Raw genomic sequence first — 27,921 nt, 5'->3', positions numbered from 1 at the left:
TCTATAATCACCAACAAATGCCAGATTCTGCACCTGGGATGGAGTAATACTGGGCACAAGTATAAACTGGGAGAGGAGTGGCTGGAGAGCAGCCCTGCAGAAAGGGATCTGGGCGTGCTGGTTGACAGCAGGTTCAATGTGAGTCAGCAGTGTGCTCTGGCAGCCAAGAGGGCAAACCACACCCTGGGGTGCATCAAACACAGTACAAGCAGCCAGTCAAAGAGGTGATTATCCTGCTGTATTCAGCATTGGTGCAGCCTCACCTTGAGTACCGTGTACAGCTCTGGGACCCACAATTTAAGAAGGATGTGAAGGTCCTTGAATGTGTCCAGAGGAGGGCAACAAAGCTGGTGGAAGGGCCAGAAGGCATGTCCTACGAGGAGCACCTGAGGACTCTGGGTTTGTCTAGTTTGGAGAAAAGGAGGCTGAGGATCAACCTCATTGCTCTCCACAGCTTCCTGGGGAGGGCAAGTGGAGAGGGAGGTGCTGATCTCTTCTCCCTGGCATCCAGCGACAGGATGCATGGGAATGGCTCAAAGCTGCACCAGGGGAGGTTTAGACTGGACATTAGGAAGCATTTCTTTACCGAGAGGGTGGTCAAACACTGGAACAGGCTCCTTAGAGAGGTGGTCGATGCGCCATGCCTGTCAGTGTTTAAGAGGCATTTGGACAATGTCCTTAATAATAGGCTTTAACTTTTGGTCAGCCCTGGAGTGGTCAGGTAGTCAGACTAGATGATCGTTGTAGGTCCCTTCCAACTGAAATATTCTATTCTATTCTATTCTATTCTATTCTATTCTATTCTATTCTATTCTAGGAAGTCTACTCAATATGTACTTGTTTCAATTCTTTGGGTTTATACAAGTCTAAAGCTCAGGGTCTTGATCTTTCAAATAAGGAATTGTATTACAGACCCATTTATTGACTGTAGCAGTGCAAATCTTGGATTCTCCCCATATAGAGAAGATGTTTCCTATATGAGTCCTACCTGCATAAATATGTTTTGTTAATGGAGGACCAACGGAATCCAGTTGTTCAAATTAGTGGTAAAACCTGCATTGATGTCTGTGACGTAAACTTAGGACCTCTGGCCTGCAGCCTGTGTTCTTGCTCGTAGGAGAGCACTCTCTGGGTAATGCTATTCACTCAGAGGAACCACCTGTGTAGTAAGAAACTATTCAAACATAAGGGACCATCTCAGCATAATAAATGTGTTCAGAAAATGCACCTCAACACACAGAAAGTTCACTTTTAGTTTTTCAAGAAGCTTTCATGCTGCTTGAAATCATCACATGGAGATTTTGATAGGTGGAAACAATGGCCAGTAGAGTAAGAACAAAAGATAACATAACAACTGAGTGATAGAATAAAATCTAAGACAAATAAACTTAATGCACTTTCTTAATTGTTAGATAGTACTGCTGATGTCCTGGTTTCATTTCTGTTGAAGTACTCTTACCTTTTATTTTACTAGGAGTAAGAATGAACCACTAGTTCTTCTTTGTAGTCCTATAAACAATAACTTCTCTGGCTGATATTACATTTTGGAGCTTCATGTCTGGTGTAAATCTCACTACAGCACTGGTCAACTATGTCTGGCGAGAGACTAGAGCGTTCTGACCCAATATTTATTTTTTAAGCCAGTTTTTAAAATTTTCTATTCCTTAAAGTTTCCTGATCTCATCACTTCCCCTCAGTGAAATCTCCCCCAAAACTTGATGCATCTATCAACATACATACAAGTATTTACGTATTTATCAACATTTCACCTCAGTCATACAAACCATGGAACTATTTCAGGTAATGCGTATTATAATGCTAATCTTTGGTTTCATTTCATCTTATCTGCACTTCATTTCTACTTCTAACTACAACATATTAAAATCCTTATTTGAACAGGAAAATATGCCTTGTTCCCTTTATTTTGTCAGTGAAATACAATAACAGCAAGTGACATTATTCCTCTTTTAGAGTAAAGTAATTGAGATTAGATCTGTGTGATTTTTTTTCAGTTAACCAGTTTTACAGCAAGAATAACACTCAGATCATTTTTTGGTTTTATTTTTCCCATTTTCATCCTAATTAAAGGTAGCTTTAATCTAAAACAAGAAAAATTATAAAAAAAAAATAGAGTTAATTTTAGAAAAAATATATTTTTGGAAGAGACGAAGTCTATTCAGAGTATTTTTTTCTTTTTTGCCTTAAAAATACATATATTTTTAATTCATTAAATATCTTGGCTGAACCAAAGTTATAGGTTTTGGCCAAAGCAAATACTGATGCTTTTTTTTCCCCCTATAAATCTAACTGACAACAGAATCCAGCTTTTTCCTTGGTTAAAATTCACAATCTCTTCTTTCTCCCACTCCCTGGTAATATGACTTGTCAAATAAATTATAATGTCAGAAATGAGAAGAAAGACAATAAAGCTGATACACTGACCAAAAAAAAAAAAAAAAAAAAAAAAAAAAAGAAGTGAAAAACCAACAAAAAAGACACAGACGAACAAATATCTTCTCACACAAACTGGAAGATCCAAAACAGAGTCCTTGATTCCACAATAGAAATCTTCATTTTTAAGGCTTACTGAAAGCTCAGTTTTCAGTTAGGCCAATGTCTAGTCAAAAATCCTATTATGTTTAGATTGTACATTTCAGTTATTTTAATTGAGATGCCATAAAAACGAAAGAAAAAATGGTCTAAGGTAGTTAAAATATATAATGACTCTTGCTGGTGATATATTACAATTTATAGTACTTTTTTTTAGATTATTGTAAATTATTGTTCAGGGGAATGTAAAAGGCAAATAAAATCTAGCAGTAACTGTTGAAATTAAACAATTACTGCAGGCTGGCCCTTAAAGGAACACTGCAATGTAATATAAAATCATTTTCAGTCATTACATTTAATTAAAATGGAAAAGAAAGGTAAATCAGGCATTAAGTCCCAGGCCGTGAATATCCTGAACTTCTCCTGAATGCAAAAAAAAAGTTCAGTGTATTCAGCACATTCTAGACTCATGGCTGAGCCAATAAATAGTTCAAGAAATTTAATTTTTTTAAAAGTTCATAAACAAAACAGGAAGATAAAATAAAAGTTACAGTCTAAATACAGATCCTGCAGAATGTTTCCTTGCACTTAACTTCAACTCCCAGCTTTATTGTATACAGTAGATAAAGTTAAGCATGCGTCCAAGTCATTGCGAGATCTGGGTCTAATTAGGCAGGCTGCTTTGAGTAAGTGCTACTCAAAAGTACAGTGGGCTAGCCATGTGAAGTTTCCAGAATTAGGATCTGTCTAAATACCATGAACACTCAAACATAGTGAAACAGTGACAAGGATTTTCAAAACGCTCTGGAGCTTATTTTTAATATGGATGAACTTAGGTACTAAATATTTCATTAAGCCTCTACAGTAATACTACAAAAAAAATCACTTACAGTGTTCCTTTACATATTTGAACAAAAATACCCTTCCAGCACAACAATGCTATGCTTGTAATGCTAATGTCCATACTTCCCTCCTGGAGTAGAAAAAAACACTAATTCTTTTCAAATCAGAGAGTTCCAACAGAATGCATGAATGTTTGGCCTTTGACCAATATTTAATCTTTGCATGTACCTTTCCTGTATTATAACATAGCTGCACTATGAATGTATTGTACTTGAGAAGGGTGGGGGGTGGAGGAGGGAACAGGAGTATCAGTTTATTACAGACAAGGAAAGAAAACAAATGACTTTTTCTATGAACTCTAGACGATCTTCACTTATCTAAGAAAACTGCAATCAAACCAGAAAGTCACTGAGGACTTGTTTGTGTCTAAGGCCTTATATTTTAAAATTGGTTGAATCCTGTTTCTGATGCTATCAAGATCACTTTTGTTTCTGTCTTCAGAAGAGTGGCATAAGGTCAACATAGTGGAAATCAATGCAAATGGAAACTATAAAATATAGATGCAATATTAGCAGTTCTTATGACAAGAAGTCTTTTGGAGCATGACATACCGAACAACTCACTTTGCGCCACAGACGTCTCATTATTTTATGGGCAACTGGAGGTCTCAGTGAATATAGGATGTTTGTTACTGCTAGTCCAAGAACTGATTGTGGCAGATTTTAAAGGAGCCACTGTTGAAGAACTGCACATATATATCCATAAAATTCCCTAGACTTAGTTCATCCTTAAAATTCATTTCCAAGATTTTGGAAACATAGCATGTGTTAAATATCAAATTTGCTATTGCAGGAATAGTTGCATATTTAGTTTTCTCTCTGCCTGCTATCAGACTGTTGCCCTCTTTGCCTTCCTTTCTAAACTATGTTCATTATTCCTCAACAGTCTACATCCAGAAACTATAACTAAGTATAGAAGGTGGTAGAGCTTCTATTTAGTGGGTATCTCTTTAAGAGAAAGAACAATGGTTCAGTAAGGGTTGATAAATAACATAATGTAGTAGACAAATCGACAAATGAACTTAGGCCACACTAGCGCAATGACTGCATGTTTTCATTTTGCGAAATTGTCAAGAAATTCTCCCCCCGCCTCCAAAATCTTAGGTTTGAAGAAAGACTCAGTGCATGCCCAAGTGAAATACAGCAAACCAGCTATTCTTATGAAACCTGTGGCCTTCTAATAAGGTATTTACTATTACCACTTCTGTCTAAACTTTGTGTAAGCAGCAGGATGCAAGTGCTATTTGTGATACATTTTTTTGCCCTCTCCACAATATGTATCCTAATCCACAATCTAAACAAACTATTTTTACCCATTTGTTCCTAGATACTTTCTCTTAGATCCTAAACCAACTCAAAGTACACAGTCTTTACTTAATGGTCACTTACTTAATACTTCATTTTTCTAATCTTTTTCCAGAGGACAACCAGACATTGTGTCTGTTTGCAATTACCGCTGCGATCTGCCTCAAATTGAGCTACATAGATAGTCGTCCATACAGGCAAAACTGAGAGGGCAGTTAGGAAAGAAAAATGTCATCAGAACCTCCCACAGGCAAGAGGGGAAAGAATGCTTTCTTCATAAAAGCCAGAAAGTACATGGAGAGTTAGTTACTAAACCCGCAAGCAACCCCAGCAATTTTAACAATGTCTCTTTGATGCGTAGTCTATTCTTTCCATCAACGAAACGGAAGGACTATATGTGCCAATACCATAATAATTTTCAAAGGTACAAATACACTTATTTGTCATCACATGAACCTGGCTCCTAATAATGTTCTATAAACACTATAAGAAAAAAACCCACACAAATGAATTGGGTGAAAAAAAATCTCAGGAAGTGTTCTTATTCAGAAACAATATTAGTATTTCTGAAATCATTCAAAAAGAAGCCCCGGACAAACCAAATGTCTTTTATCTAGAAGTAAAGGAAGACTTCATAGAAAATATTTTAATATTTTAAGAGTATTTCCTGTCTTAAAATCTAATGAAAAGAACACTAGATCAGGTGATTGCTGTTTCTGTTTGTGCTCTAAACAGTAAAGAGAATATTTTCACAGATCTGCAACATTTCTGAGTAAAACGTTACACCTCATAAATAAATTGCTAGAACTACTTGCAAAACTAAGTGCATGTTGCCTAATAAGTTTGCATGTGTGAAGTGTGATTTATTGTAGACACAGTTCAAACAGACTCAGTGAAAATTTTGCCTTATGAGTACTATTAATATCAAAAATAATTTATAGGCATTTCATAGTAGAACAGTTTATAAATACATTCACCCAGGTTGTTCTGCTTCCTTCCATTCTGCTCCCTTTGGGATATTTGAGTAAGGTAAAAGAAACAGAAAGCTAATAGAAGATAATGGAAGGTTATAGAAAATAGTCTTCATTTCATGTGAGCATAAAGCCGTATCCATCATTGTAACAGTTTTAAGAAGTTGCATAACAATTTTTCTGTTCATTCAACAAAATTTTTGAATGCAAAAATTAATTTTCTGATGAGAAAGTTTACCCAAAAGCCTTGTCATCGTCCCCCCCATAATATAGAAAGGTGTTTGTTTAGCCCAGGATTATTAAGATTAAACTGATTACTTACGTGTTTTTGAAAAGTTTGCTTTTAGAGGTGCCAAATGCTTTTAACTTACCTCTGCAACAAATAAAGAAATAGGATGAAACTACAGATTTGGATAACTTAGAGTCTCCTTTTAAGAGTTCATTTTGCCCAACCTGAGCTCCTGGGAAGGTTCTGCTTTTCAGAACAGCACTTCCTAAGCACTCAGCACCTTCTACATACCTTATGCTGAGGACTCAAAAGTTACAAGTCACTGCAAAAATACAGGCCAGGACTTGATCGTGGAAGAGTTTATCTCCAAAAATGTAAACAGAGATTCAGAGGTAATAATGTTCTAGTTATGGCTGTAGTGATTTTAATGTAAGAAAGATTAACAAAAATGGTGTAGCAACAATTCTTTTTAGAATTCTGGTTTTAACTCTGAATATTATTTACATAATTTCACATTTTTAATTTCAGATGACCCAAGAATCTGTATAACATGCATTCAGAACTATTATATGTAAGTATAGCTGTACAGCTCTTCAAACCTATACATTTTTCTAAAGCAAAAATACGTGCTTCACTACATAGACCTGTGCTGTGTATTATCCCATTCCTTTTAAGTGTTGCCTATCTGAGAATGCTAACTTTGGAAAAAGGCTTGGGAAATGCTGAAAAACTAGCCAATCGCTCACTATCAAGGCCTTTTAAACCTTATGGACTGATGTGAACTTTACATATATGAAGAGGGGAATATGGAACAGAAAGGATCTAAAAGTTAAACAGTGCCTCTGGATTTGGGCCGATGAGATCCATCCACGGGTCCAGAAGGAACTGGCAGATGAAGTTGCTAAGCCACTATCCATCATATTTGAGAAGTCGTGGCAGTCCAGTGAAGTTCCCACTGACTGGAAAAGGGGAAACGTAACCCCCATTTTTAAAAAGGGAAAAAAGGAAGAGCTGGGGAACTACAGGCCAGTCAGTCTCACCTCTGTGCCTGGGAAGATCATGGAACAGATCCTCCTGGAAGCTATGCTAAGGCACATGGAGGACAGGGAGGTGATTCGAGACAGCCAGCATGGCTTCACCAAGGGCATGTCCTGCCTGACTAACCTAGTGGCCTTCTATGATGGAGTGACTACATCAGTGGACACGGGAAGGGCTACAGGTGTCATCTACCTGGACCTCTGTAAAGCCTTTGACACGGTCCCCCACAACATCCTTCTCTCTGAACTGGAGACGTATGGATTTGATGGGTGGACTGTCCAGTGGGTGAGGAATTGGTTAGATGGTCGCATCCAGAGGGTAGTGGTCAACGGCTCAATGTCCAGATGGAGATTGGTGACGAGTGGTGTCCCGTAGGAGTCCGTATTGGGACAGGTACTGTTTAATATCTTCATCAATGACATAGACAGTGGGATTGAGTGCACCCTCAGCAAGTTTGCAGATGACACCAAACAGTGGTGTGGTCGACACGCCAGAAGGATGAGATGCCATCCAGAGGGACCTGGACAAGCTTGAGAAGTGGGCCCATGTGAACCTCATGAGGTTTAACAATGTGAAGTGCAAGGTCCTGCACCTGGGTCGGGGCAACCCCAGTATCAATAGAGGCTGGGGGATGAAGGGATTGAGAGCAGCCCTGCCGAGAAGGACTTGGGGGTACTGGTGGATGAAAAGCTGGACATGAGCCAGCAATGTGCGCTCGCAGCCCAGAAGGCCAATTGTGTCCTGGGCTGCATCCAAAGAAGCGTGGCCAGCAGGTTGAGAGAGGTGACTCTGTCCCTCAACTCTGCTCTGGTGAGACCCCACCTGGAGTACTGCGTCCAGCTCTGGAGCCCTCAGCATAAGAAAGACATGGACCTGTGGGAGCGGGTCCAGAAGAGGGCCACGAAAATGATCAGGGGAATGAATACCTCTCCTATGAGGAAAGGCTGAGAGAGTTGGGGTTGTTCAGCCTAGAGAAGAGAAGGCTTTGGGGAGACCTTATTGCAGCCTGTCAGTACTTAAAGGGGGCTTATAAAAAAGATGGTGGCAAACTTTTTAGCAGGGCCTGTTGCGACAGGACAAGGGGAAATGTCTTGAAACTAAAGGGGGGTAGATTTAGACTAGCTTTAAGGAAGAAGTTCTTTACTGTGAGGGTGGTGAAGCACTGGCACAGGTTGCCCAGAGAGGTGGTGGCTGCCCCATCCCTGGAAACATTCAAGGTGAGGTTGGACAGGGCTCTGAGCAACCTGATCTAGTTGAAGATGTCCCTGCCCACGGCAGGGGGGTTGGACTAGATGACCTTTAGAGGTCCCTTCCAACCCAAACTATTCTATGATTCTATGATTCTATGCTCTTAGTATATTGTGTTGTCCTGGTTTCAGCTGGGATAGACTTAATTTTCTTCCTAGTAGCTCGTGGAGTACTGTGCTTTGGATTTAGGATGAGAATAATGTTGATAACACACTGATGTTTTAGTTGTTGCTGAGCAGTGCTTACACTAGTCAAGGACTTTTCAGCTTCTCATACTGCCACGCCAGCAAGGATGCTGGAGGTGCACAAGAAGGTGGGAGGGGACACAGCCAGGACAGCTAACCCAAGCTGGCCAAAGGGATATTCCATACCATGTGACGTCATGCTGAACAAAAAAATGAGGGGAGTTGGCTGGGGAGGGGAGGGCGGGGCAGGGCTGCTGCTCGGGAACTGGCTGGGCATCAGTCAGCAGGTGGTGAGCAATTGCATTGTGCATCACTTGTTTTGTATATTCTTTTATCATTAGTATTATTTTCCATCCCTTTTCTGTCCTATTAAATTGTTTTTAGCTCAACCCATGAGTTTTACCTTTTTTCTGATTCTCTCCCCCTTCCCACTGTGGGGGAGTGAGTGAACAGCTGTGTGGTGTTTAGCTGACTGCCGGGTTAAACCATGACATGTGCCCCATTCTGGTATGTGCAGCTCAGCAGGCACACTTAAAAATGCAAGGAGGTTAAGCAAAGGAAAAAATATATAGATTCATTGAAAGTTTAACTTAAATGGACTGAAAAGAAGAACTCTCCTGCTTTTCAAAGTGATAATTAAGAGATCTCTGTAAAAATCCAATGACAAAAGAAAATGTTGATAGAAAGGCTATTCAATCTAGCTATAAACAATGGCATTGGATTATATATTTTTACAAGCAATCAGCTCTTTGCAGCCACAATACAGTAATTTCTAATTAAGCGTGCATTCATTTTTGTGCCTACAATTAAAAAAAGAAAATCAAATTAGTTATACTTAAGGACCCTGAGATTAGAAAACATGACTTGTTAATATTTGCCAATTGAATAAGTAACATAACTAAAAATACACTTTGAATCCTTCATTAGACGAATAATTTCTGTTCATTAGGATGAGAATAGAGCTTTACCATTACCATACCTAGAAACATACAGAAAGCAAACTTAATGACCTCAAAAGAAACTTACTAACGATGTTCTACTTTATCTTACAGGTATAAGCAACATTGCTATAAATACTGCCCAGAGAATACCTACAGAGATGAAAGTTCTCTGCAGTGTAGGGAGTGTCCTAGCAACTGTGATAGCTGTGACAAGGACAAGTGTGACTCGTGTAAGGAAGGCTTTTATCTCTCAGGTAAGCAAAGTACCAAGCATGGCATATATAGAAAAGTATTTTAGACTTTTTCTTTAGAGAAAGAGTCTGGACCTGACTTCACAAATTCATAAATCTCTACTATGACAGACAGTGGAGACTGAGGGGAGTTAGCACTTTGCAGAACCGGGTGCTTTGCATTAACATGAGGTGTTTATGTTAGACAATGGTGCCATTTGGTTCAAAGGCTCCATGTATTTGACTACAAATTCCCACTTTTTTTTTTTTAATGCACTTCCACTCTTCTGGGCAAATACAAAAAATATTGTACTTGATTCAGACTTTGTGAAAGGGGCGGTTTTTAACTCACAGAAAGACACGGAAGCATTTCCTTACTATTCGCAAGTCTAGTTTTACTTTGACTTTCAGGTCCACATAAAGTAATGAGCCTTAACCACTCTGAAATGAGCTCAGTTAAAACCACTAAATTCCACATCAGATTCACACAAGACTAAGAATCTCTTAGCTGCCATAAATCAGGCAGATCTGGTTCAGACATGGTGCCAAATATGAATCACAGGAAATCCTGAGGTTATGGTATTCTTGTGCATTGCCTGCTGAAGGTGCCCAGTAGTGGACTACAAAAGCATCACACTCATGGAAAAATGTGGTCACAACCTGAGGTGATCCGGTGGTCTACTATTTTTTTAACTGAAATTGGAGGAAGCTCAAAAAGCTATCAGTGTAACAACTCCTAGGGGCTTTGCTGCAGTATGCCAACCCTTAAATTGAATCAGATTTACTTGAGTTTAGCTTTATATTCACCAGGAACTAGAGATTCATCCACTCCTCAAAATTCGTATATATCTAACAATCTTAGGGAATTCTGGACTTAAGATTTTATATCGGGCCAGTATAAAAACTGGGACTCAACCATAAAATTTTTATCTAGATTTGGACTTTCATAAGATTTGTATCTGTCAGGATTTAGGATATGTATGAAAACCCATCTAGATATAAATTTAAGTGCAGATTGGTTTGAAGGTCGTGAAGTTTGCACAAGCAACTGAGATGAATTTAGGTTTCACACTAAAAAATTAGAGTTTATATAGCTACAAAAAGTTTCATGGGTTCTTATATACTGCTTTTTTCTTAAACTGTTTCTTGCTAGAGACAGATAGATGCTATAGGTGAGGTACCTCCTTGTCAGGATTGACAGGGGTCAGTAGACACCATGATGCGAGGCTCTGTTTCTGTTGCAGGTGGCACATGTGTGAGTGAGTGTGGACATGGCTTCTTCACTGATGACATCTCTAGAGAATGTGAACCTTGCCACAGGAGCTGTGCAACGTGTGTTGGGTACAGCTACGAGAACTGTACTGGGTGCAAAAACAGTTTCCAGCTATCTCATGGGCAGTGTCTGAACCCAAGAAATTCTCCGCTCAGTGGGAAGTTCTGGAGTGGTAAGTTGAAACAGATCCCTTAATCTTTTCTGTTTCTGTGAAGACTACCAAAAGTTTTAGAAAGAGGATATCAAGATCTTGCAGCCTGAGTGAAACTGCACTTTTGTCAAACTCATTGTCATTTTAAAAATATACTGACCAAAACCACTGGTTTCAGAGAGTGAAATTCATCTTCCTGCAAATAGCGTAACATTTTAATACCACTTAGGTGTTCCTTATCTGGGAGTTATCTTATCTGGATAGATAAAAGATTAAAAAATAAAAGATAAAAAGATGAAAAAGAAAAAGATAGCTAATAGATTAAGGTACTGGAATTTCCTTATCTAAAGTACTGGGAGCCTTATAGGCTATGTGTTAGACCAGCTTTGTAGCTATTGATTCCCTACACAGAAATGAATGTAAGTTGGAGGAACTGGAAAAGAATCAACTATGTGTCTGTGTGTGTCTCTGTGTGTGTGTGTAGTGTGTGTTCAAAAGCAAGCTCTCTTCTTTTCCTTTCTCCCCCCGGTGTAGGTATGCACCGATATCTAAGGGACCTAACACAGGATATAGAATTACATCCTCGAGTCTGGAGTGCTTGTCCTACCTTGGCCATTTTCATAACCTTCACAAAATAATCAGTTCTTTCTTGGTTCCCTCATCTATAGCATGGGAAAAACAATTCTCTGTTCCAAAAAAAAAAAATAAAGTATTTGGAAGGAAAATGCTTTAAAATTTAAAGCTTCATAACCATCTTCAAATGCATCCCAGTACTGTCACAAATTCCTTGTTAAGAAAGTGTTAAATGAAAAGTGTGCAGTAGAATATTTGTTGTTCCCATTACGAAGTTATATAAAGTACAATTGAATAGGTTATGTTACCAAATGAGGCAGTGCTAATGGTGAATTTATCACCCAGCACACAAATTAAAACTCATTTGCTATGAATATTCATTCTTTTTAAGTGAAACCTGTGCAGCATGTGGAATCTCAATAGTTAGGATTGCAATTGGCACTTTTTAATTATTGGTATGCCATACCCTCCAACAAAGGGTAAAATTTCCTCTAGAGTTTCAATAGCTGCTTTGCTGATCACTGTAAACAAAGAGAAAAGTTGGTGTCATATAATCCTTTCACTCTCTTTATAGTTGTAAAGCATCAGCTGGAAAAACACATTCAATTTTGGGCACAGTGTTTAAAGAAAGAAGTGGACCAATTAGAGAGAAAACAGTGAGGATTACCAGAAATCTAGGGAAAAAATTATTTACAGTGAAAGGTTGAGATAAATGAGGGGCTTGGGACTAAATGAGAAAGCTAAGAGGAACACAATCACAAAGAAGAATGGAATAGATCATGTCTCTGTAAGTGTGCTAAACAGGACTTAAAATCCAGAAAAGAAGTTTTAGATTTGGCATTGGAAAAAAGGGGACTTTCAAATGGAATAATGGAGACTAGATTACTTAAGATCCTTTCCAGTTTTATTTTTTGTATCAAATGCAAATTTTGTTCTGATTCCTATGTCTTTATTTGACTCAAACACATCAAAGAATGACTATCCTTAGATCTATATGAGCTTGCATTAAAAATTAAAATATACTAACAAATATTTTCAGAAAAAATATTGACCATTTCTATTCATTGCCTATCTATGGAGAAATGTTGTATCAAAAGGAATAACATTTCTTCACTTCAGAAAAAGATCAGAGAGACCTAAAAAGAAGAAATATTAATAGAAAGTTGGTCTCCTCCATGCATTTCCTTGTGTTTCATCCATATGAGTAAGTATTTTTTCAGTTTGAGACTACCTACATCAGTGCCATGGAAAGAGCACATGTGTAGTTTGGTCTATCTATTGGTTATCTATTTCTCACACTGTCAAATGAGGTGACTCATTGTCAGTTTTTTTCTTCTGAGCAGGCAGCTGATGCAGTTCTGTATATATCAGCATTGCTGTGCTGTGAAACCTCTTTCTATCTTGCGTACCGTTTCTCTTTCCTTCCAGTAGTTAAAATGCACCTTACTTACGGGCATTTTGAACTGTAAGATACATCCCTCTCAGAGCTGTACTGGCTTGAACATTAATGACTGCTCCAAAGTCACAGGATTCCTGCTGCAGCTGGTGATGGGAGCCCAGGGAACCTGGCTGGAGGCTCTTCACCTTCTCCGAGATAGACTTGCTGGGATTCCCACAGTGTGGCAGCAGCTGTGCCATGTAACCGCTGAGAAAGTGATGTTGAACTTGGTGATATCTTGAGCCTTTTCTCAGCAGGGTAGGCTTCCAAAGAGTAGTAACCTTCAAGTCACAACGTTAATGAAGTTGTCACTGTCTTTACTGAAGTTACACCCTGAATAACTACATTTATCAACAGTTTGTGAGGTTTCTTGCTCAGATACTGTAGGATCATCTGGTTCTCATAACAGTCATTTTCATTTGCTAATTAACAACAACATCTAAACGGTTGATTTTTTTGGCTAGAATATCAATCTTGCACTCATTTCTTTTGATGATGCATTCAAGAGGCAGATATCAGCTGAGTCCAGATTTCCAACTGTGCCATCTATATTTGAAATTCTTGTTCCACGCTGAAGATCCTTAACAAAAAATAGAGGATTCAGGCAGGACCAAACCACATTTAACTCTAGCAGTACATCACACCAATAGGGTAGTTCCTAGTTAGAGACTGCAGTACATTTCACACCCTGATAATGTGTGGACAATTTTAAAAGAAAAAAAAAAAGAAAAACAAATAGAGTTTCACTATCTGTTACAATTATTTTCTTCATTGTCAAAAGCTTTCTGAAAACCAGTAAAATTTAGGAGAGGCAGACACTGTCTTTTATTGCTTTGTTCAACAATGCTATAGGACCAGTTCAAGAATGGACAAAATGAAAACCTATCTGTCCTCCTTGAAACTTACTGTCAGTGAGGATTCTGGCTGGCAGACCTGTACAGAAAAACTGCCTGGGCCTGGAACAATGATCCCTCTCCAGATCTTCTTAAGCATTTCTGTTGGGCCTCCTCTTTTCCATTATTTATTTTAAAGAAGATCATGGGGATAGAGAAAATACTTTTTCTTTCATACATGGGTGCAAACTCATGGCATCTTTCCAAGTTTTTCACTGCTTCCTCTGGACAGATCTTCAGGTATTTTATCCCAGTTTACTTTTTTTGTTCCTTAGCTTGTTCATAGCTACTTGGATTTTCTCCAGGGTTATTTCTTCTTAGCAAAATATAAGGACCTTCCATCTCATCTGTCGTCAAACTCAGTTTCTAAGGGTAGCCTGTCATGCAGCACGGGCATGGTCCAAGAAGCTTGTCCCTTCTGCAGGGGATATTAAAATACTTTCATGTTTGTTCACCAGCCCACTGTGGCTGAGATGTGGCTTTTGGCTCTCATCATCTCTGTCTGTTTACCAATATACGCTTCTTCCACTGGGTGCTCAGTGTCCTCAACACCTTTACACTGGTGCAACACCATGACAGAGCTGCCTCTGAGCTTCAGTGGCCTGAATTAAAGAATCTAATTAAAGAATACAGGCCAGACAATTATTAGTCCTCCCACTTTGGGGTATTGAGCTGGGCATGGAGGCCAAGGATCAAACAACCTCGCCCCTGTCATGGGAATGAAGATGAGATCGCACCAAGCCCATCCTCAGCACATGCCCTGCTCCGGACAATGCAGGAAGACAACACAACTAGGAAGATAGCCAAAATTTCCAAATCCGGTAGTTTACATCAGCTTTTACCACGTTAGTCTGCTATTTACATTTTTTTCTTTAGAAATGTTACTAACAGAGAGTTGAGGTATTAGACCTTGAACTGTATTTACAAATAATGAAGCCATTTCTCTTTGGCTTTTCCAGCCACATGGATTCAGTGGGTTCCACTGTGGTTTTAGTGACTGTGTTGATGTACCATAACAGACAAAGTGAGTTCTGGGAAACAAACACTGTTGTTTTGTTTGGTTCCAAGGCTAACATAAATTAAAGGGCAGCACATCAGAGCCTGCCACAGAGAAACCAACATAGAGTCTGAGCTTCTTTGCAATTTGAGAGACTACTCCATCTAGGTGAGGATTAAAACCTTTGTGAATGTGGAACACACTTTTTTTTCCATGTTTAAGCTTTCACTTCTATTTCTTATGCAGGGATAAATAATAGACCAGTCTTATGAATTTTTATGAGCACACACTCCAACAACCAAAACATTCTATAAAAAACCAACTTTCTAAAATTATATTTACTTTGGGGGTATACTCTGCTGGGCAAACAGTTCAACTCATATCAGGAATCATTAATAAGTCATATCCAGGTCTGAAATAATGAAACAGACCATGTCTGTTATCCAGGCTTTTAAAAAGACAGGGCAAGCCAAGAAAGGGGGAAAAAAAGAGACTGAGCTCTGCGTTTCTAGCGTGAAACATCTGTATTTTATCTCATGTACCAGATGATGAAATGACTTTGGAAGCCAGGAGACACACGAGTGTAAGCTTGATTCACCAAGTGAACACACACCCCCTTTCAACTGGATTAGACATTTTGCAAGTTATGATCAGGTCTTCATTTTGCCTGTTCACTGTAAATACCGTACCCCAAAAACTCATTCGTTCCTCAGTTACACGGTTTAGTCTACCACATTCTTCTGAAAAGTACAAAAGGAAAAAAATGGGTATGGAATGAGGTCTGTTTCTGATGCAGACTCAAAACGTGATATGTGCTTCTTTACATGCAGATAATATATGCTGTAGTAAATTACGCAGCTAAATAGCAGCTGGTTCTGTTTACTATTACATACCACCCCCAATAATAAGAGCAACCTCCCACAAGCAGCCATTGACCAACTGCATCCATCTTGCATATTTTCCTTTTCCTAAACATAGAGTAAAACAAAAACAGTAAAAATGTACTGGTTGAGACAAAACAATAATTCAGGCTTTAAAAGGATTATTTAAAAGGACTTTAATGCAGCTATGCAGATATGCATATAAAGGCCTTGGAATATGGAAGGGAAAAAAAAAAAGGAACGGGGTGGGCAGAAGACAGTAGAGAAAGCATCAGGAGAGAACAGGTCATAGTCTACCAAATGTGAAAATGTTATGACATTTAGAGTGCAGAATTAGAGCATCATGGGAAGAGTTAGGAGACTTTTTAAGCATCATCCATATGTGAAATTTCAGGTTGCTAGAGGCAAGCAAAAATGATTCATTATCCCATATGTTCTTCGGCATGCCAATTTCATATTCCAGCTATTTGTTTGTAAAGTAATATTATGGTTGTTACAAGATAACTAGATTGGGAATTAACGGTTATTGGGGATTGTGATTTACTTCTCAGCACTCCTATAGTTTCCTTAAATTTACAGTTCATGTAAGTCTTCAAAATGGGATAGGTCTAGTATTTTATTACATATGTATATTGGTTTCATTATGTTTTACCATGTCTATGTAATTGTAATTACCTCATGGAGATACATAACCCATTTTTGTGTTTTTATTCATGACTGTATCAATTTCACAAGGCCAATGCCACATGCAGAATAAAATCTAACAAACTAAGTAGCATCTCAACTGGATCACAGTCAAATCACATCCCACTACACAGTGTAAAAGTTAGTCAGGTCACCTTCTAAAAGGAATATGCTTGCAGTTACAAACAGCCATGGCACTTCATTTCCTTCTGCATGCCTCACTGCAGCAATTGTGCCATGGTCTGACAATAAAATACACTGTAAAAATACACTCTTTGTAGAAGTCAATGTCTTTCTAACTAGAACATATTGGTATTACAAATATATACAGGGGGCTACTCTGATACTTGTGGTGAATGGAGTTAAATCCAGTTGGCAGCCAGTCACAAGTGGTTTTCCCCAGGGCTCAGTACTGGAGCCAGTTCTGTTCAATATCGTTATCAATGATCTGGATGAGGGGATTGAGTGCACCCTCAGTAAGTTCGCAGATGACACCAAGTTGGGCGGGAGTGTTGATCTGCTCAAGGGTAGGAAGGCTCCGCAGAGGGATCTGGACAGGCTGGATCAATGGGCCAAGGCCAATTGTATGAGGTTCAACAAGGCCAAGTGCCGGGTCCTGCACTTCGGCCACAACAACCCCATGCAGCGCTACAGGCTTGGGGAAGAGTGGCTGGAAAGCTGCCTGGCGGAAAAGGACCTGGGGGTGCTGGTTGACAGCCGGCTGAACATGAGCCGGCAGTGTGCCCAGGCGGCCAAGAAGGCCAATGGCATCCTGGCCTGTATCAGAACTAGTGTGGCCAGCAGGAGTAGGGAAGTGATCGTGCCCCTGTACTTGGCACTGGTGAGGCCGCACCTCAAACACTGTGTTCAGTTTTGGGCCCCTCACTACAAGAAGGACATTGAGGTGCTGGAGCGTGTGCAGAGAAGGGCAACGAGGCTGGTGAGGGGTCTGGAGAACAAGTCTTATGAGGAGCGGCTGAGGGAACTGGGGTTGTTTAGCCTGGAGAAAAGGAGCCTGAGGGGAGACCTCATCACTCTCTACAACTACCTGAAAGGAGGTTGTAGCGAGGTGCGGGTCAGTCTTTTCTCCGAAGTAACAAGCGCTAGGACGAGAGGAAATGGCCCCAAGTTGTGCCAGGGGAGGTTTAGATTGGACATGAGGAAAAATTTCTTTACTGAAAGAGTGATTCAACATTGGAACAGTCTGCCCAGGGAAGTGGTGGAGTCCCCATCCCTGGAGGTCTTTAAAAGACATGTAGATGAGGCTCTTAGGGACATGGTTTAGTGGTGGACTTGGCAGTGCTAGATTGATTGGACTTGATAATCTTAAAGGTTTTTTCAAACCTAAATGATTCTATGATTCTATGATAGCAACTTAAAAATACAAATTTTTAAGTCCTCCTTTTACTCATAGAAAAGCGTGAATAAATAAGATTTAAAATGAAGAAAATAAACCATATTTTATTCATCTGAACACTTACTGCTTGTACTACCTGGCATAAATATCCATTGTCCATAAGGAGTGGGTAGAGAGAGCAAGATGGATAGCACAAAGCAGATGAGTATATACTAATAAAAACTCTTATAATGCAGTTGTGTGTTTAAATGAAATTAAGGAGGGACCATAAGGTACTTCAAATGCTATTATATTAAAAGGCATGTCGCTTTAGATATGGCCATATCTCTGCTCATATGTCCTCAGGTTTTGTAGAGGGTTTCGTGTTGGTTTTTTTTTTATTAAACTTTACATTTTCCAGAACAAGTGGTGAGCATGTGAAGAGGACCACACTTCTTTCCACATGGACCTATGCTTTTCACCCTGAATATTTTTGAGGACTCATTTAATCTTTCTGTAAAATCAGATTGAAAAATTCTGTGAGCTCAAAGTAAGATCACTTAAGTAAAAAGAAAGGAAATACGGGAACATTGTGTTAAATGGAGCTAGAATTTCACTCATTTTTTCCTTAATTCAGTTTGGGTTCACAGTTAAAAGTCTTACAGTACTAGGTCTCAAGAAAGTCTGCCATTGTCTCATTCATCTTGCACAAGCCCAAATGAGAAAAGAAAATAGAAAAAAATATATTTTCCAGTCTTACCCCACCCATCCAGTTCGATAATCCCTTGAACAGACTGAATGGGCAAGAGCACTATGGTAGCTTCAGAGCTGCAGTAAACCTTAGCTCAAGAAATGGCACAGTGTGATTCAGTTTCTCAGTTTCTAGAAAGAAATAGGAGAGACTGAGCTGGGTGTGTGTCAAAGTTGTTACTCATTCTGACAAAGACACAAGAATCAATGTGACATTGAGTCAGATTCTGGCTGAATAGTGTTTAAGTAGAAGGTGGTTTTGTTTGGAAAAAAAAAAACCACAAGAAAATACAAGTGGCAGGATAAAAACAACTCAGTAGGTCTGAAAAGGTCATATGTTTTGGCCTTTAAAAAAAGAAGAGCAGAACAGTATAATAATAAAATACAGTGCTTTTTCAGAGTCACCATCCCACTTTTAGATTATGGGTGGTTTACAACTCTGTATCATAGACTTATAGCTTCTACATCTACAAGTCTCATTTGCAACCATAAGAGCTATAGACTGAAATTTTATAGGAAAGCTTGTTGGATCCTCAAGTACAGAATGGCATCCTTTAGGGGAAAGCAAAATACAACCCAACAGCTAAAACCAGTCATTTCCAAGCTTTCCATTTATCATCAGTCCAAAGACCAAGGAAATACATGACCATTTTTCAGCCTTGTAAGGCTATTCTTTGGAAAGCTCTGGCTACATTATTGGAAGTAGTGTGCACAGGTTTCTGTAAAAAAATCTCTTGCATCATATTTGTCCATTTGGGGAACTTCTTGCTATGCAAGAAAATTACATTTAAAAACTTCACATTATTCTAAACATGTGTTGGGGTTTGTTTTAGTAAATTAAAGCCTATTTCCAGTCAGTAACAGCTTTATCACAGGAAAAACTCGTTTTAACTGTCCAAAATTTAAAAAAAAAAAAAATGGTAAGATTTCTTCTGTCGATACTAAAGTGGGGGCATTTAAGCGGTTATATTTGACTGGAAAGCTAAAGGTTGTCTCCCGTGCCAACTATCAGAAGCCCAATTGCTTGTGTACGTTCCCCTCTGGTGGTGACTAGCACGTATTACAGAAAACAACAAATGCTGCCAAAGGGGCGAGGATTAAATGGAAATAGAAAGCACTTCACCGAAAAAGATCTTTATTTTTAATTGTAAGGCTTGAAATGTTTTTGAAACAATGAGGTCGTTTAAACATTCTTCAGCGGTAGTTAACAACTTCTCTGCTTAACGTTACCTTCCTGCTATTTATTTTTTATATTACACCAACTCTCTTGCCAGGATCAAGGTCCTTTTCCCCTGGCAACACATACTTCAGTAATATTTCTGGCTTGCTTCTTCACACACATAACTGGTATTAAATTACAGCACTTAAAACTACCCAGCAGGGATTTTAAAAAAATAAAACATAAGCCAGGGTAAAGTAGCTGGATGCAAAGCTGCTAAAAAGGGAAATGAAAATTTGTGTTATTTACTGCATATTTAGAAAAAGGCCAATGACATTTTCAGTGGGAAAATCAGAAGTCTGCCTTGACAAATTCTGAAGGTTTATCAAAGCAACTGATGGAGGAACAGAGGATGTGCAACTGCAGGCAGACATCAGGAACAGATGGTCTTTCTTTCGGCCAAGGTTCTAGAGGCAAAGTGAAAAACATTAATTAAAAACTACATGGCTGTGCAATATATCATCAATTATTCAATGTTCTTTTTCAGAGAGTGCCAAATGACTAGTCTCTAAAAGGGAAAAATCTTAGGATTTGCAGGCCAGTGGGGATCTCTCTCAGAAAAAGAGAGAAGGTCTGCATATTTAAGGATAGGAGAATAGAAAATCTATTAACACCAAACATCCAGCTTTTCCAGAGTATTCCTTATATTCTTACAAATGACATCAAGACGGACACTCTTTAAGGATTTGTTCAATAATGAAGAGTCAGGAAAAAACATGAAGCTAAGGAGTAGTCTCTCCAAAAAAATCTTGTGACAGTGAATTTCTGCATCTCACAAGAGTAAGCAATGGTCACCAGCACGTTACTTTGAGGATTATTTGGATAAGCAAACTGAAAACACTTGTGTGATATATGGTTAGGTACATCTAGAGGCTTGAGAGAGACTCGAACTTCCCTCTACAGTCAGGCATTTAAACATACTAGAATCCTCTTGGAACAGCATGTTGTAACCTGAAATATAGAAAATAGGTCTTCAGCAGGAAAAAAAGCCATAGAAAATATGTCAGCAAGAGACAGAAAGGACCTAAACTCATAGGACCTGCTATTGCAGAAAGCCTTACAAGATATCCACATGCACACACTTAAAAGGGCTAAGAAAAGCAGAACAAAATGCTCGTTCTCCTCAAGAAGGACGAAACTTACAGACAACTAAAAACAGTATTTTAAAATTACTTTGTAACTCTAGTTCTTCACTCCCTAAACTATGCAACCATTAATCTATATGTAAATATATAACTTAGACACAGATAGTGCAAAGTACAGAACCTAATCAGGATTTTCAAGAAATCTCCTTTCACCCTAAATATTCAATGAATCTGACAACTGCCTCCCCAGCAGCAGGAATCCCACTGCAAAGAGCCCCAGCACTGAGGCCCCAATTATGCTGTTGATACCAGAAGATGGGGCACTTGTTGCTGCTTTAGGTAGCACTGAACTCACTTCATACACTGAGGTCTCCTTGTGTCTCTACAGTCCTTCATCAATACCTACCCCTGTGCTCCCACCTCTGCAACTTCAGAGATTACTTAATAGTCAATCCCTCCCCCTCCACCTTTGGGTCTCCCAAAGCTTATACACCACTTCCACCTTTTCTTCTTCCACAAGCCAGGGACTCTGTACCTTCCCCACTTGTTCTTGTCTTTCCAAAGAGCTTTTCCAGAGGTTTTCATTTTGCACACTGATGATTACCTGATAATACACCTCTTAGCTTCAGCTATGGTCAATATGAAGTCATGAAGGTGACACAGCCTTCCTGTGTACTCAAACCCGGGGGTTTTATGTCAGTTGTTTATCAGTGCTTGAGGCTGCACATCTCAAAATCAGTTTCAGGCATTTTCTACCTCCAGAAGGCCTCTGTACCTTTGGAGTTGAAAATTGTCTTCAGGTGATACTTACTGAAATACTGTCCCCACCTGTCTTGGTCCTTGATGGGTCTCTGGCTCACCATGGCCATCAACACTTCTGGCTACTAAAGCCAATGCTAAAGCTGTTTGCTGTCTTGCAGGGTGGACACAAGGGTCTAATACTTCATCCACTGGCCTCCGACTGTGCACACCCAGTCTCCAGTGTGGACTGTCACAATCCACATTCACCCTGATACTGTGGAGCTTGCTTCTGTTATGTACATTATCCTGCGGATCCTATGGCCTGTGCCTGGACCCTGCAAACACTCTTGGGCCCTTGCTCAGGGAGGGAAGAGATGCTGTAGCCAGAAAGGTGATGATAAGGAAAACTCTCCTAATCTCCTGTTATATCTGGATGTCGTGGTTTAATTTCAGTCGGCAACTAAGTACCACGCAGCCGCTCGCTCACTCCCCCCGACCCGGTGGGATGGGGGAGAGAATTGGAAGAGCACAAGTGAGAAAAACTCGTGGGTTGAGATAAAAACAGTTTAATAATTGAAATAAAAAGATAATAATAATATGATAATAATAATAATAATACACAAAACAAGTGATGCACAGTACAATTGCTCACCACCCGCTGACCGATGCCCAGCCAGTCCCCGAGCAGCGGCCCCCCCGGCCAGCTTTCCCCAGTTTATGTACTGAGCATGACGTCACATGGTATGGAATGTCCCTTTGGCCAGTTTGGCTGTGCCCCCTCCCAGCTTCTGGTGCACCTCCAGCCTTCTCAGTCGGTAGAGCATGGGAAGCTGATAAGTCCTTGGCTAGTGTAAGCATTACCTAGCAACAACTAAAACATCGGTGCGTTATCAACTTTGTTCTCATCCTAAATCCAAAACACTGTACCAGCTACTAGAAAGGAAATTAACTCTATCCCTGCCGAAACCAGGACACTGGAGCTGCTTAGTATTGTGCTAGTTACCAACAAGAGTTGCAACAGTACAGGCCTTCACTACCCTGTGCAAGGAGTATTCACACGTAATCCTGGCAAAGAATGACTAACCATGTCCTTGCTGAGTGCCCTACTGTTAAACAGCCAGGTTTTGCTCTGCTGTGCTGTCCCGGGACCCTCCTGAGTTGTTCTTGTTCTAGCCAGGGACAGCATATTGAGAGATTTTTTTAGCACAGACAGTTTTTAAGATGTTCTGAGCTGCTGGTAGAGTCAGATGTGGATGTGACGTATTGTTATAGACCATCTCCTAGCCACATTGAATGTGGACCCAACTTCTTTCACTGAGATAGCTATGGCTCAGCTCATTTAGCAGTACTGTTATAAATAATAAAAATTATTAATATTTTTATTATTAGTCCTCCTTCTTCTGCCCCTGTGCCATGTTATACACATACCCACATTTCTACCGAGTGCCCCTCTGCTTAACAAAATGCCCACCATTTCCCCTTGTGGGAAGGGGCTCTATATAATGTCTCCTGTTCTCCTCCCTCCTCTTTTTACTCAAAGCATTTGCTTTCATGACTTTCATTCAAAATGTCAACATTTTAAACTACCTTGCCATAACAAGCAGAACAAAAAAGTGTAGTGATATGCTGCATGTAGCTAATGAATACTGTCAGCCAGTCATTAACTTCCAGAAATCATACATATTTAATTGGCAGGATGAGCTGGATGTGCTAACTGAGGTGCAAAGCTCAACCTGCAACCAACTTCCAATTTATTCTTTATTTTTTATTTTCAGCAAAATCAAAAGACTATTGTCTTCTGTCCGCTGGCCCACAATTACTTTTTCATCAGACATCCATTTAGCCGTTGTTATAGTTACTTGGATCAAAATACACAGCTGCATGCTGAAACCTATCACATTGGACGGCAGACTTTCTCTGTATTAAGTATGATCCTTGAATCTCCTTGTCATTTTAGAGCTGAGTAACACGTTGAATAAAGTCTATGCAAAGCATAACCAAAGTCTTAGTTTTCCACAGGCATAAAAACTCCATTTGACAGACATCAGACTCTTCCTTTTGGAGGGAAATAGCTGGCAACAGTTTTGGGGAGAACTATTTAACAGATTTTCTTTCCAAACACTCATTTCTCTCTCCTTTCTACTCAGAGTTTTCTCTCTTAGTCACAGGGTAATGGTGTTCTGCAACCAGCTAGTACAAAATCTCCATGAAAATACCTCACTACACCAAGTCACCCAAATCCACATACTTTCTGACTGTTCCTGTTTGCAATCTATTAGGATTACAGATCTGGATTTGGTTTTGAAGCACTACATTGAAACTAACATTATTAAGATAGATTACTGTTCTCATTTATGATGAGCAGTCCAGAACAGTGCCTTAGTGAATCTCAGGATAACATTTACAATTTCCTTTATTACAACTCTTAACATCATTTAAGAGAGTGGAGTTGAACAAAATCGTCAAAGTCTTCAACTTTGTGAGTTCCAAAAATTCACAGAGCTACATTTTTGAAACAGCTTAGAAAAAGCCATAGGAAATGGCCCTCCTAAAGGGAGGGGAAATTAACAAAAAAAGCCTATAAGATAGTAAAAAAATGGAATTTTTTTTCCTTTCATCCCAGATGCAAAAAACAAATTGCAGTCCTGTGACCCTTCATGTAGAACCTGTGAGAAATCTGCTGACATATGTACTTCGTGTCCAGAAGGTAAGAGACTTCAGCTTCTTTGGGTAAGTTTTGCAAGAGGCTAAAATATTCTGTATCCTACACACTTCCAGGGAATATTTTCATCAATGGTCACTAGAAAGTTCTTTGACAGCTTAAAGCATAGGCAGGTAATCAGATAATTGCCAGCTGAAGTCAGGCATCAGCTAGGAAGTAAGCACATGCCCTTGGCAATACAGGTAAAAAAATTGTTAGGTGGATGTTATTCCTTTTCTTTCTTTTCAATGAAAAGCTGTAGACATGACGCAGGAATTACTGAATAGGAATTTATTCAGGAAGATATACTAGATAATCCTGATGATTCCTTCTAACCTTATATTTCAGTGAAGGTTGAGCAAACTACTTTGGGAAATGGCTTAAAGAATGTTTTATCCATGTTTTTAAGTATCAAAAAGTTAAATTTCGAGGAAGTTGAAAGCTTTTTTTATAGCCATCCAAGGCAGGAATCCTTTAAATACACTTCTAATTGGTACCTTTCCCCACCGGGGTTGCTCTTTTGCCAGGAAAATTTCTTTTCCATGATACCTGTGTTTCTCTGTGCCCGCAAAAAACTTTTGGCAATGTTGCAAGTGGAAAGTGCGAGATGTGCATGGATGGCTGTGAGGTGTGCTCCGACCACTGGCACTGTCAGAAGTGTCAGGCTGAACAGGACCAGCCGCTCTTCCTCCACAAAGGCAGATGTTTACAGGAATGCCCTGAGTAAGTAACTCCTGTTGGATAACTGCTCCTTATTTTCTCACTGTGCTCCTTCTCTTTAAAGTTCAGATCCATTACAAACCTTTCAATAGAGACCTTAATGTAACCTAGGCTACCAGAAACTACCACAAGATAAAAGCCATTTTCAGCTGGCCTGAATAAACAGCATTTTCTCTTGCTTAGAGAAAAAGTGAAAAATCAAAAGTGAAAATAGGCATGAAATCCTATGACGGATGGTACAGCTCCCATTGACTTCAATAGGACCATGGTACTTCAGGACGGTTCTTTATGGTGACTGAAAATAAGCCTCTAGTCATTCTCCTAACTTGTTCCTTCCTCAAAGTAGTACAGAGCAGGGTGTGAACCCAGAAAGTGGATGTATCAGAGTCCTGATATGGAAATATAGTACTTAGTGATGTATTTCTCTCTTTGGCTTATATTCTTTACTTTTTCCTGTAATAAATGGAATTCAAAAAGAAAGATTCCCATTTGACTGCGATGGATATTAGATCAGGCACTTGAGTAGATCAGGTTCTCCTGTTTCTGTGCTTTTTTCATCAGCATTCATCATACCTGTATATACAGATAAAATCTGTGCTATGCAGTATGAAAATCTTGCTTGGTTAACCTTTTTCTTTAGAAAAATGTGCAGCTCCTGATTTTCTTACCATCAGTACAAATTCCCTGGCAGTACTTTCCTGCTAACTTTGTCAAATAAGTCAGTAAGGGCCAGTGGAACAGATTCTGATCATCAAATGTTACAGTAAATGCAAAGTAATTGCACTAAAGCCTATTGCAGTCCAGAAACAACTTTTAATATCAGAAATTGTGGCATACATGCAAAGATAATGTTTTGGCATTAATATGTTTGTTCTTAGTACTCATTCCCCACATCCCACACAGGGTCAGTATAACAAAATTAAACCTTTTCATATCTCACTAGTCTTTTCAGCTGTTATTATCCCCCTTTTTTCCAAATTCCAGAGTATAAATAATGGCTTCCCAGACATCATTCAGCAAAGTCCACCAGAGTTAAACTCTGGTTTCAGCCTCTGAGGCAAAGTTCTTGAGGCATAACTACTCTCCACTGGAGCAGAGGATTATATGAGGGGTTTTTTAGGTTTTTTTTGAGTTTTGGGATATGCTGTAGGGGATGGAAAGGGTTGACTTGCTGCACTGATAATTTCTGACAGAGGATTTTGAATGACTGGGCTAGCAGAGTACTCAAGACTGGAACAAGAGAAGAAGACAGGACTGTGAGAAATAGATGCAGGATCATGACAAAGGTTAGGAGAAAAAAAAAAAGACGAGAATAGATGGCAGGCACAGCTCTTCTTATCTTTTCACTAACCTTGCTCCTAATGCATCTCCTCAGCCTTTCTTTGAAAAGATCCTGTCCAAGAAGGAAAAGAGAAGCACCCTCTGCAGGGAAGAATGAGCTTGTTAACGTGAAGTACACGTTCTGAGACTACTTTCTATGTCAACCTCCTCCTTAGTTTTCATCAATGGCTGTATACATATGATTAGCAATCATCTCAAAACGTGGACTTGCTTGTCCTTTAACCTTCTAACATTTTGGGTTTGAGAGTGTAGGCAGATTGGATTGCATTCCGCCTCTCCTTTTATCCCTCTTCTCCTGAAATATAGGTGCAATTTTTTCCTACATTTTCTTTATGACTAATAGTCCCAGCCATGGTTGTCTACAGTTGCTCTCACACCACAGATACCAGTAAAACATGCTCCCTCTTCACTTTCTCTAGATTGCTGTCACTAAACATGGGTACTAGTTAAGCATCCTGGTTTTGTAGGGTTTTTTTAATCCCAGCCCCCCCTTATTCTTCCCAGCCTTCACACTTCCAGGGTTTTCTCTTCTCTTTCTCCCCTCTAGGGCCACCGAGGTTATACTTAGAATTCTGTCTTTCCCTGATATCACTGTTGAGGGTCTGCTGTGCAAGACTAGAGATTGCATCTTTCTTCTCCCAAACATTATAGATCTTCCTATCTTATATAAGAGGAAAATCAAGAAATGAGCAAGAAAGAAAGTCCAACATCCCTTAGAGTAGGTACAAGAACAAAGGAAGGCCAGACTCCCTTCATAGCACTAACCATGCACATTTTCTGCTCACAGACAGAAGGGATGTAAGTGGAGGATAGGCAACAAATTGTGTAAGAAACCTGTTTGCTCCACTGAAATGTGTGTGCTGGGAAAGTCTCATATATACTCATAATTCTTATAGTCTGGACTGTTTGATAACTATACATTGACTGGCAGTTTGCTTTGTGTTTGTTTTCATTCAATAGGGGATATTTTAATGATTCTGAGACTTGCAAGGAATGCAGTGGATCCTGTAAGACATGCATGGGAAGTGCAACCAAATGCCTGTCCTGTAAAAGTCCGTTGCTTCTGGAGCAGTGGAAATGTAAACCTACCTGTTCAGAGAAGCATTTTGCCTCTGAAGGAATCTGCAAACACTGCCCTGAAATGTGTCAGGAGTGCATTCACAATCAAACGTGCAAAGGTATTAAAAGAAGTGGTCTTGACTTGGCTAAAATCCCATCTGGATCTGTCTAGAGACAGACTGACAGAAACACAGATCTGAAAAGAAGTTCTGTAATGAGCAAAAATGAAAAAATGGATGTATATATCATTGCTAACCTCTAAGATAGAGGCTAAGCAATCACTGCTTTATGATGAGACTCAATCTAAACCATTAATCTGTAAAAATTTCACATTGCTTTGCCTGTTCCTGTTGTCCTTTGGAGATTCCTACAGGTTTGATTTTATTTCTGACCTAGTGTATCTGTGCCTAAACACTTGCATACACATTTACACCAATGTGAAATACAGAATGTTTCTTTCCTAACTTTGTTGAACTTTAC

At 39.4% G+C, this 27,921-nt stretch overlaps 1 protein-coding gene across 1 annotated transcript in view; it reads left to right on the top strand.

Moving 5' to 3' along the window:
• Window positions 1–27,921, top strand: part of PCSK5 (proprotein convertase subtilisin/kexin type 5) — a 267,689-nt gene that overhangs the window by 228,832 nt on the left and 10,936 nt on the right. The window contains exons 25-30 of the mRNA XM_076361658.1: window positions 6,486–6,528; window positions 9,481–9,623; window positions 10,844–11,044; window positions 24,244–24,327; window positions 24,849–25,044; window positions 27,343–27,560. Coding sequence (XP_076217773.1) covers window positions 6,486–6,528; window positions 9,481–9,623; window positions 10,844–11,044; window positions 24,244–24,327; window positions 24,849–25,044; window positions 27,343–27,560 — 885 coding nt within the window. The remainder of the gene's footprint in view (window positions 1–6,485; window positions 6,529–9,480; window positions 9,624–10,843; window positions 11,045–24,243; window positions 24,328–24,848; window positions 25,045–27,342; window positions 27,561–27,921) is intronic.

This window comes from Aptenodytes patagonicus, chromosome Z (genome assembly GCF_965638725.1).
Source record: "Aptenodytes patagonicus chromosome Z, bAptPat1.pri.cur, whole genome shotgun sequence".
NCBI lineage: Eukaryota > Metazoa > Chordata > Aves > Sphenisciformes > Spheniscidae > Aptenodytes > Aptenodytes patagonicus.
This window is presented reverse-complemented; position numbering and strand designations above follow the sequence as displayed.